We start from the raw sequence: 11,074 nt of genomic DNA, 5'->3' as shown, positions 1-11,074 counted from the left end.
TCGGGGTCACACAGAGTCGGACACGACTGAAGCGACTTAGCAGCAGCAGGGGAAAAGAATGTCACTTATCAATTTAAGAAGCCTTCTTTTTCTAAATACCTAAGGAAGCAGTATCCAAACTAGTACAAAGGGAACATATCTCAACATAATGGCCACATAGACAAAACCACAGCCATCACCTACTCTGTGTAGCAAAGTCTTAGAAGAGAAAAGACACAGCTCTTTGATAGAAATGTATTTCTTTATTTGACATTTAACTTTCACTGGTGATCCTGTATTTAATCTAGCCGTCCTGCTAGGAGCATCCTCTTTTACAAGGAAATCACACCTGATAAGAAGGCAGTCGGCAGTAGCCTCACTCTGATGATGAGGTTCTGATGACCAGTGAGACACAGCATCAAGGGAAGAACAAGAACACAAAGCAAACACGTGTAAGAAAACCATAGTCTCACATCGTAAGGCAATTATCCTCCAATTGAAAATAAACAAATGAAAAGGAAAACTATAGTCTATAGCAAAGCAGAAAACAAAATCCAAAGGGAAAAATAAGTCATCATTCAAATATCTTATTTCACGTAAATGGAACCCCACTGGGTTCCCGTATCTTCCTAAGCTCTTCCCTGGTCATCCACACTTTGTATCACACAGGTGGCAAACATTCTAAATTTTCTCATTAAAACAGAAAAGACCTGGCACTGAGGGCAGGGTCCTGAGCCAGTCATTTGGAATGGATTTTCTGGTGGCGTTTCAAAGCGCCCAGCTGACGGAAGGCACGGTGACACTCGGGGCACACGTAGGGCTTGACCCCAGAGTGGATGCGTCGGTGAACGTTGAGGTTCCCTAGGCGGCTGAAGGCTCTGTCACACTGCTCACAGCGGAAAGGCTTCTCCTGGGTGTGGGTCCTCTTGTGAGTGCGCAGTGTGGAGTAGTGGGTGAACTTCTTGAGGCAGAGATCACAGCTGTAGGGCTTCTCGCCAGTGTGGATCCGCTCGTGAACCCGCAGGTCCGAAGGCTGCATGAACCCTTTGGCACAGATGTCGCATTGAAAGGGCCTCTCTCCTGTGTGTGTCCTCTGGTGCAGGGTAAGCTGAGATTGATAAGGAAAGCTCTTTTTGCAAACCCTGCATTCAGAGGGTGCCCAACCCGGGGTTTCTGCTCCCTCAGGAACACTGGTGGGTCCCACGGTGCCAGATGAACCAACGGAATGGGGCCCAAGCTGTCCTGAGAGCTCTCCTTGGTCCAAACACGTGGCTGCTTCTGAACGCTCATCTTGGCAAGTGGAGCTGCTGTCCCGTTTCCTTAGGACGTGTCTGCGATTCTTCAGAGGACCTCGTCTGGATCCACTCGTAGTGGAAACGTCTCCCTCTGGAACACAGGAGGAAAGCGTTCAGGAGCCACATCTGAAGTATCAGTTCCTTCCTGGGGACTCTCCCCTCTCTCTCTGCCCTCCCAGAATCTGCTGAAAGAAGAGATTCAGCACCATATTTATCAAGGAGCATTTTCCATGGTGCCAGCCTCATTGGAACCATCCCTAATCTTCGCCACACACTTCCCATCGACCAAACTACCTGAGTCTCGCTGATGAAACACTCTGGAACATTGATGACGGAGAAGGTTGGCACAGGAGAACCAACTCCTACCCGGCCCCAACACCAAGGGATGGAAGTGCTGGGCACCCCTTCCTGGACATCAGTGGAGGCAGTCATTACCTCCTGTGGTCTCCAAGTGTTTAATACTCACCACCATCCTGCAGAAGTTCAGGCTCTTGAGGCGGAAGGGTTCTTGTCACTCCTGTGTCTTCCAGCAGGTCCTTCTCCAAGTTCTCCTTGGAGGGCATCTGACCCTCCAGTTCACCTGTTTCAGGAATGGTCTCTGGCGGGAGAGCTTTCTGGCCCTGACAAGGGGCAACCAAGCAGAGTCAATCCCACTGCCTTAGCCCATGGCAAGCTCTGTCTCCTCTTTCCCCACCCCCCTAGTACCCTGATCTAAGACTCCAGCTTTCTGAATATCAGTTTGGGGGATATGCCCTGACTGCTTCCCATCACCCTGACTGGCAGTCCTCTCCTGATTCCCATGACTGTCCTTGATCTATACCGACCACCTCTGGCAATCAAGTCCAGATTTCACAGCTGGCACTGCCAACTGTCTTGCACATATGTCTCCACCTCATCTCAAATCCTCCCTGCCCCTGACTCTGCAAGCAGAGGACTCTGGCTCTAGGGCTCCTGACTTCACCACTTGTTGATACGTTGCCTGGATTTGTCCTCCTCATGGAGGGTGGCCTGGGGCACAAGATGATAAGCAGTATAGCTGGTCTCTATTCATGAGAAATCCGTAGCATCTCCTCCCCCGATTCACGCTGCCAAAAAATCCACTCTCTCCAGACATACTCCAAAATCTTCTGGGGCGGGGCGGGAATGACTCCAACTGGGAATTTTTTATTCAATTCAATATTCAATTCAATTTACAATATTCCCCAATAGTAAGTGCCTCTGACGAAATCCATCATGGGTAAAACAGCTCTGAGCCCATTTACGCCTGACGAACTGACCCAGCACCATCCCGTGGAAACAGGACTCCTCTGTCCTCGTGCTTATGGCCACAAGCTTCCATGGTGAAGCACTAGGAAAGATGGGTGAGTCTTCATTCTCACACTGGCTGGAAAACGGCTGGGCATGGAATGCAACCATGGGAATTCCGGCACGCAGTGGGTCCATTCTTGTCCTTTGCCAAGTTCTCCCAATTACTTTCGCAGCCACGCCCACCCGACCCTCTTCAACCTGCTCCCAGACTGTAGGTCAAGACATCACACTCACCTGCCCCCTCGACAGGTCCTTGGCTCCTGGCAGATGCTGCCCGTCTTGGCGCTCCTGCTGGCCCTCGTCTGGAGGGACGACACTGACTGTAGACTGGGGCTCCCTGGCTCCGTCTCCCCCATCGTGCCCCTCACTGACCTCAGATCCTAACATCTCAACATCCGAGACTGGCATCAAATAATCCTCGCCTTGGACACGGACTACAGTCTGTAGAAAAAAAATCAAATAGGATCTGTCTCCCTTCACAGGATCCAAAAAGGCATTCATTGCGTATCCCAGTCTAGGAGCCCACCTCCTGGAAGTGACATTTGAAAGAGCAACACCCTCAAAGTGAGGACCGACAGAAACATCTCCCGTGACGCCACAGGCAAGCGCGCACCCCTGTGGGAAGCACTGATTTCGAGCCAAGCCCTCTGGTCCTTCTGCTTCATCTCCCAGCTCGCAGCCCATCTTCCCACCGTTCCCTCTCTCACAGGGTCCCTAGGGTCCTACTCACCCACTTCTTCAGTTTCTGCTTATTTCTCAGCACCTCCTCCAGATCCTTACAAGTCTCGGCACCACTACTTCTGACTAAGACCTGGATCTCCGGCGGCATGCACAGCACGAACTGCTCCAGCACCAGCCTGTCCACCATCTGCTCCTTGGTGTGAAGATCCGGCCTCAGCCACAGACCGCAGAGTTCACGCAGCCTCCTCAGAGCCTTGATCGGGTCGGATTCTTCCGAGCTGCTGAACCTTCTGAAGCGGACGCGCAACTCTTCAAGGGCGGAGTCGGGCTTTTCCCTTCCGGTGTCCTGGCGTGGCGCAGACGCTGGCGACTCTGCGCCGGGGCTGTCCGCGAGGCGGCCACGAGCCCCTGTCTGGTTCTCAGCCATACTGACTGCAGAGTTTTCAGTAGGACTCTGGACAAATGCTTCTAGAAGTGGGTGCCCAACTGACCCCGATAGACAGGACCTTCCTCTTGCTTTTCCTCAGTAAGAGATTCAGTATTCGGGGGGGGCAAAAAAGAAAAAAAGAAGAATGTTGCCAATTAGTTTATTTTCATCCACCCTACCATCCCTCAGCCCAATACTGGGCATGAGTCCCCCTGCAGTATTTCATACCAGGGACAAGAATCCATTCTATTCTCCCGACATCCATCTTAGACTACAACAAGAAACTGCGTAGTCAAAAATGTCCCCAGGGCAGTGCTTAAAAGCCCTTGTTGAAAAAATGAACCACACCACAGGACCCCGTGGAGTGCGGAAACGACCTCATTCCCCGAAGCGTTCCACGAATGAACCACGGTGTATGTGTGGCCGGAGGGCGGTCGCTGGATTTCACACGGTCTCTGAGCGAATGCAAGGTGAACAGAAAGCCAGGACTTAGTGAAACCCACTTCCACGTGCCCTGACTTTCTCGCGTTCTCTTTAGACAGTCCCCATCAATTACCTCCTTGAAGCCTTCTCGCCTGGGTCCGCCTCAGCTGGGGACTTGCCCTCGAACTCGGCAGGCGGACAAGCGTCTCCCTGCAGCGGGAGGCGATGCCGCACTTCCCGGCCTCTTGCCCAATCAGCGCCTGGATGGCGTAAGGGCGGGGCAAACACCATCGACCCTCCCGCTTTCCTCGATGACCAGGGATTCGCTTGCCCTAGGAAACTCGCTCGGGAGAAACCACGATGCGCTAAGGAGGCCTCCACAGTGGCTGAGTGATCCATTCTGTGTATTGTTGCTTGGTTTTGCGCTCGGCCAAGCAGGGAGGCGCGTTGGATCTCAGTTCCCAGACCGCGGAAGGAAACCACGCCGCCCGCAGCGGAAGCCCCGAGTCTCAACCGCTGGACCGCTGGGGAAATGCCTCGGTTTCTTTTCGGATTTTATTTATTTGGGACTTTGGGGGTGGTTTTGCGGTGAACGGATTGGTTTTAATGATCTCGTGAATTTTTTGTCTCACTGCCAGGAGGGTTTGACAGAGTCAGGGACATGATGGTGAGAGCCAGATCGGTTTGACTCCTCTCTGTTCCTGAGAGAGAAGTCTTAAAAGGGTTTTCTAAAATCAGCAGATGAGCCAAGGTGTGAGAAGAACCGACTTCTAAGCAGCCTTTTTGAAGACTAGAAGTTGCCCACCGATAGGAAAGAAGAGTGACACCTATCACCTTCGGAAGCCTTCCTGTCTCTAAACACCTCGGGAAGAAATACCCGAACAAGTATGGAGTGAGTGAATCTATCACAGCATAATAACAGCCATGTAGGCAAAACCAGGGCTATCACCTATTCCATGCAGAAAAGTCTTAGAAAATACGCAGAGCACTCTTTGACAGAAATGTGTTTATTTGAAATTGAAATTCCACTGGAGAGCCTGGCCTCTGCGCCAGGAGGGTGCAGTTTTACAGTGAAGTCCCGCCTAACAGGAAGGCGGTCAACAGTAGGCTCACTTTCGTGATGAAGTACGGGTAACTAATGAGACGTGCTTTCAAGAGAATAACAAAACAAAGCAAAAACTTAGTGAAACAGGCTACACTAAAGTGGAAAACAACATCCGAAGGGAACCATAAGCCATCACTCAAATATCCCCCTCATTCACTGAATGGAACCCCCCTGGAGCCAACATCCTCCAAAACTCTTCACGTCATCCACCCTTTGTGTACAGAATTGACAAATCATTGTGAATTTCCTTCTTGGCGCAGAAGGGACTTGGACCCGAGGGCAGGTTCCTGGGCCAACCATTCGGAATGGGTTTCCTCTGGGGATGACAGAAGCCAGGGATCGGAAGGCCAGTGACACTCGGGCACACGCAGGGCTCGAGCCAGAGTGTGAACACGGAGGTTCCCATTGTGTTGAAAGCTTTGTCACAGTGCTCAGAGCAGAAAGGCTTCTCTTGGGTGTGGGTCCTCTGGTGAGCAAGCAGCGTGGAGTCGTGGGTGAACTTCTTGGGGCAGAGATCACAGCCTAGGGCTTCTCGTCCTCGTGGGTCTCCTGGTGAACACACAGGTCCAGAGGCTGCATGAACCATTGGACATGGATGTTGCTTTTTTTTTTTTTAATTTAGAGTTAAAGAGCCATCTCTCTTTATTGCAGTTCCAGAGTAAGGGCCCATTACTTTGATAAGCACGGGCTCAGCAGAAGGCTCGAGAGGATGTGTGTAAAAGAATGTTTCCAAAGGCTCCAGAGGTGACCCCAACCCTGCTTCCTGCTTCCCCTGGACAATAGTCCGTCTCCTGGGTGGGGCAGCTACTTGGTCCAGCTGACTTTGGGGATGTCATAGTGCTCCGTGAGCGTGTCCAGGTGTCTGTTGAAGTCCTCCACTCTCTGCTTGTGGGATGTGGATGCTTTCTTCAGGACCCTCTCCATCTGTCGCGTCTCCTGCACCTTCTCAAAGGCCACCTGGGCTGGGGTCCGCTTGTGAAGGTGGCGCCTCAGCTCCTCCTCCTGGTTCTCCTGGATTTTTCCCATCGTTTGCAGGAGTTTTGCCTTGTCTCTGTCCTTTTTTTTCTTCCGCTTGGTCACGCCAAGCTCTGGGACTCCTTTCAGCTTCAGGGGTCCCTTTTGGACCTGCTCATAGGCGTCCATGCTGCCCATCTCCGGATTCGGATTTCTAAATGGACAAAAGTGGGGGGTCCGTTTTCTCAAATGGAAATTGGGACAGTTTCGTTCTCTACTGTAGATCCGGGAGGTTCTCTCTGTGCAGGTTAACACAAATGAATGCAGACGAACATCTCTGCTTAGGCCAGGGGGCCGAGGTTCAGAAAGCCTTGTGGAATAATTGCACCACACCACACCATGGAGGGTGGCAACACTCTCCCCCCTCACAGAGAGCTCCGGCTCAGCCATGGTTAATACGGAGTTTAAGGGAGACCCACTGCTTTCACAAGGTCTTTGAGCTGATGCAAGGTGAGTAGAAAACCCAGCCTTCCGAAACCCCCCACCTCTTTCTGTACTGATTCCCAAACCTTCTCCTTAGACGTTCTCACTCATCACTTACCTCCTTTGAGCCCTCTTGCTGTCAGCTTCCACAAGTCGGTGACTGGCTATCAGAGTGTGTTGGGGGCTGAAACGTCTCTATTTATAGAGAGCCGGGGGAAATGGCAAGGGTCCCTGCTTGTTACCCCATCAGCACAGTGATTGTGTAAGGGTGGGTCAACCCATTCATATGACCTCATTCTAGATAATCCAATTTATCCATGGATCCAGTTTCACACGAGCACTGAACCAGGAAAAAACACAATTTATCAAAGAGGCCTCCATGGTGGTTTTGTGGGAGACTTCTCCCATAGCTCAGTTGGTAAAGAGTCTGCCTGCAGTGCAGGAGACGCTGGTGTCATTCCTGGGTCAGGAAGATCCGCTGGAGAAGGGACAGGCTACCCACTCCAGTGTTCTTGGGCTTGCCTTGAGGCTCAGCTGGGAAGGAGGTAAAGTGGGAGTCTTTCAGTCAAGTCCCACCCTTTGTGACCCCGTGGAGATACATTCCATGGAATTCTCCAGGCCAGAAGACTGGAGTGGGTACCGTTCCCTTCTCCAGCCCAGGGAGCGAACCCAGGTCTCCCGCATGGCAAGCAGATTCTGTACCACCAGGGAAGCCCAGGCTCCTCTTGGCAGGAAGGTTGATTTTCCTGGTCCAGAAAGTACTTTCTCATTTGCCTGGAGAGTTGGAAGGAGTCACGGCATAGGTATCTGACAGTTCTAACCAGTTTGGGTCACCTACGTGTCCCTGGTGGCTCAGTGGTAAAGAATCTACCTGCCAAGGCAGGAGGCGTGGGTTCACTCCCTGGGTTGGGACAATCTCTCGCAGAAGGAAATGGCCAAGCCACCCCAGTTTTCTTCCCTGGAAAATTCAATGGCCAGAAGACCCTGGTGGGCTACAGTCCATGGAATGGCAGAGTTGGACACAAGTGAGCGACTAAACAGCCCTTTATAAATTCCGCATGTAGAGATCTCGGACAAGGTCAGAATCCTGTATGTTCTGTAGGGAATGTGCCACATTTCGGGTTGCAGTCTGGCTTTTCAGTAAGTACATTTTGGTGTGGCACAGACACTGGTGGTTCTGATTAGGGGCTGTCTGGGACTATTCCATGACTTGACAAAAAATGTACATTCTTTAACCATAGTGACTGAGGAATTTACTACCAAAATGTCTAGCATGTGCTTCTAGACGCCCATGACAAATTCACCCGTATGTAAAGGGATTTCCTCTACCTTTCGTTAGCAACGTATTCACTTTTCTGAAGAATGGGGACAAAAGATAAATGAACAGCATTAGTTTCATTTTATTCCACCCTTCCATCTCCTCTACATTCCTCATCCCAAACCCCATACCATTCCCTCACGGGTACAATATCTCATATTGAATGGACATTAGTCCATCCATCATTCTTCTGACATCCACCTTTCCAGGAAGAAAAGGTTCAAATGTCTGAATGGCTCCCTAGATTTTGACTTCTGTAGTCTGGGACTATGTTGTTCTTTGCTGTACTTTCAAGAAATTTACAATGTGTGAGACTCCTCAAATGGATATTAACAGCAATGCCAGGTTTTACATTATTTGGTCAAGACAAGCCACCAGGCAAGGCTCTCAGTCATGATTCTTCTGGGGAAAAAAAATACGAGGAAGACTATTTAAACACTGAATTCCATGTAATATAGTGACGTTGGAAATATTCAGCAAAGATTGTCCACCCAAAACATTTCCTTGCTGTCACCAGGGTATTTGTTAGCTCGAAGGAAGGGATGCACAAAAGGATCCGAAGAAAATAAAGTTCCTCATCAGATACTTGTTATGGTCATGAAACACGCAATGTGCAATTTTGCCTCTTTTATAAAGTGTGCAATCTTGTTCCACCACGTTCGTTCACAATTTTGTGCAACTGTCAATTTTGTCTACTTCTAACTTTTTTCATCACCCCAAGAACAAAATGTGAATCATGAACAGTCCCTCCCCATTGTCTGCCCACCTTCCCCCTTACCTCTGGCAATCCATTCATCTACTTCTTGCATCTATGGGTTCAGTTCCGTTCAGTTGTTCAGTCGAGTCCGACACTTTGAGACCCCGTGAACCACAGCACATGAGGCCTCCCTGTCCATTACCACTCCTGGAGTTTACTCAAACTTTTGTCCATTGAGTCAGTGATGCCATCCAGCAATCTCATCCTCTGTTGTCCCCTTCCCCTCCCGCCTTCAATCTTTCCCAGCATCAGGGTCTTTTCAAATGAGTCAGTTTTTTGCATCAGGTGGCCAATGTATTGGAGTTTCAGCTTCAGCGTCAGTCCTTCCAATGAATATTCAGGACTGATTTCCTTTAGCATGGACTGGTTGGATCTACTTGCAGTTCAAAGGACACTCAAGAGTCTTCTCCAACACCACAGTTCAAAAGCATCAGCTTTCTGCCGCTCAACTTTTTTTAAGTCCAACTCTCACATCCATACATGACTACTGGAAAAACCATGGCTTGACTAGACGGACGTTGGTTGGCAAAGTAATGTCTGTGTTTTATAATATGCTGTCTAGGTTGGTCATCACTTTTCTTCCCAGGAACAAGAGTCTTTTAATTTCATGGCTGCAGTCACCATCTGCAGTGATTTTGGAGCCGCCCCCTGCCCCCAGAATAAATTCTCTCACTGTTTCCACTGTTTCCCCATCTATTTGCCATGAAGTGATGGATAGGACCGGATGCCATGATCTTAGTTTTCTGAATGTTGAGTTTTAAGCCAAGTTTTTCACTCTCCACTTTCACTTTCATCAGGAGACTCTGGTTCTTCTTGGCTTTCTGCCATAAGGGTGGTGTCATCTGCGTATCTGAGGTTATTGATATTACTCCTGGAAATCTTGATTCCAGCTTGTGTTTCATCCAGCCCAGCTTGTCTCATGATGTACTCTGCATTTAAGTTAAATAAGCAGGGTGACAGTATACAGCCTTTACGTACTCCTTTCCCAATTTGGATTCAGTCTGTTGTTGCAAGTCCACTTCTAACTGTTGCTTCCTGACCTGCATACAGACTTCTCAGGAGGCAGTTCAAGAAGTCTGATATTTCTGTCTAAGGATTTTCCACAGTTATTGCGATCCACGCAGTCAAAGGCTTTGGCATAATCAATAAAGCAGATGTTTCTCTGGAACTCTCTTGCTTTTCCAATGATCTAATTGATGTTGGCAATTTGATCTCTGGTTCCTCTGCCTTTTCTAAATCCAGCTTGAACATCTGGAAGTTCATGGTTCATGTACTGTTGAAGACTGGCTTGGAGAATTTTGAGCGTTACTTTGCTAGCGTGTGAGATGAGTACAATTGTGCGGTGGTTTGAATATTCTTTGGCATTGCCTTTCTTTGGGATTGGAATGGAAAGTGACCTTTTCCAGTCCTGTGGCCACTGCTGAGTTTTCCAAATTTGCTGACATATTGAGTGCAACACTTTCACAGCATCATCTCTGAGGATTTGAAATAGCTCAATTCGAATACCATCCCCTCCACTAGCTTTGTTCATAGTGATTCTCCCTAAGGCCCACTTGACGTGACATTCCAGGATGTGTGGCTTTAGGTGAGTGATCACACCTTCGGGATTATCTGGGTCATGAAGATGTTTTTTCTATAGTTCTGTGTGTTCTTGCCCCCTCTTCTTAATATCTTCTGCTTCTGTTGGGTCCATACCATTTCTGTCCTTTATTGAGCCCATCCTTGCATGAAATGCAAGGCAGGCTCCTCTCCAGTCCGGGCATAGGGTTCTCACTGCAGTGGCCCCTCTTGTGTGGATCCGGGGCTCTCGGCGATGAACATTGGGGTACATGTGTCTCTTTCAATTCTGGTTTCCTCGCTGTGTATGCCCAGCAGTGGGATTGCTGGGTCATAAGGCAGTTCTATTTGCAATTTTTTAAGGAATCTCCACACTGTTCTCCATAGTGGCTGTACTAGTTTGCATTCCCACCAACAGTGTAGGAGGGTTCCCTTTTCTCCACACCATCTCCAGCATTTATTGCTTGCAGATTTTTGGATCGCAGACATTCTGACTGCTGTGAAGTGGTACCTCACTGTGGTTTTGATTTGCATTTCTCTAATAATGAGTGATGTTGAGCATCTTTTCATGTGTTTGTTAGCCATCCGTATGTCTTCTTTGGAGAAATGTCTATTTAGTTCTTTGGCCCATTTTTTGATTGGGTCGTTTATTTTTCTGGAATTGAGCTGCACAAGTTGCTTGTATATTTTTGAGATTAATTGTTTGTCAGTTGCTATTATTTTCTCCCATTCAGAAGGCTGTCTTTTCACCTTGCTTATATTTTCCTTTGTTGTGCAGAAGCTTTTA

General features: G+C 49.0%; 2 protein-coding genes across 2 annotated transcripts; both read right to left on the bottom strand.

Moving 5' to 3' along the window:
- Window positions 1-718: 718 nt before the first annotated feature.
- LOC128062847 (zinc finger and SCAN domain-containing protein 5B-like) lies at window positions 719-3,690 on the bottom strand. The gene is made up of 4 exons (XM_052655275.1): window positions 3,313-3,690; window positions 2,817-3,023; window positions 1,741-1,894; window positions 719-1,365 (listed from the first exon to the last, which is right to left on the bottom strand). Exons 1-4 carry the CDS (start codon window positions 3,688-3,690, stop codon window positions 719-721), a joined length of 1,386 nt encoding a protein of 461 aa, XP_052511235.1.
- A 2,332-nt stretch (window positions 3,691-6,022) lies between these two features.
- On the bottom strand, window positions 6,023-6,361 carry LOC128062868 (protein FAM32A-like). The gene has a single exon (XM_052655302.1). The coding sequence runs from the start codon at window positions 6,359-6,361 to the stop codon at window positions 6,023-6,025; it is 339 nt and encodes a 112-aa protein (XP_052511262.1).
- Between the last annotated feature and the right edge of the window lie 4,713 nt (window positions 6,362-11,074).

Source organism: Budorcas taxicolor, chromosome 18 (genome assembly GCF_023091745.1).
Source record: "Budorcas taxicolor isolate Tak-1 chromosome 18, Takin1.1, whole genome shotgun sequence".
Lineage (NCBI taxonomy): Eukaryota > Metazoa > Chordata > Mammalia > Artiodactyla > Bovidae > Budorcas > Budorcas taxicolor.
The sequence above is the reverse complement of the archived record's forward strand: the minus strand, read 5'-3'. Positions and strand labels throughout refer to the sequence as shown.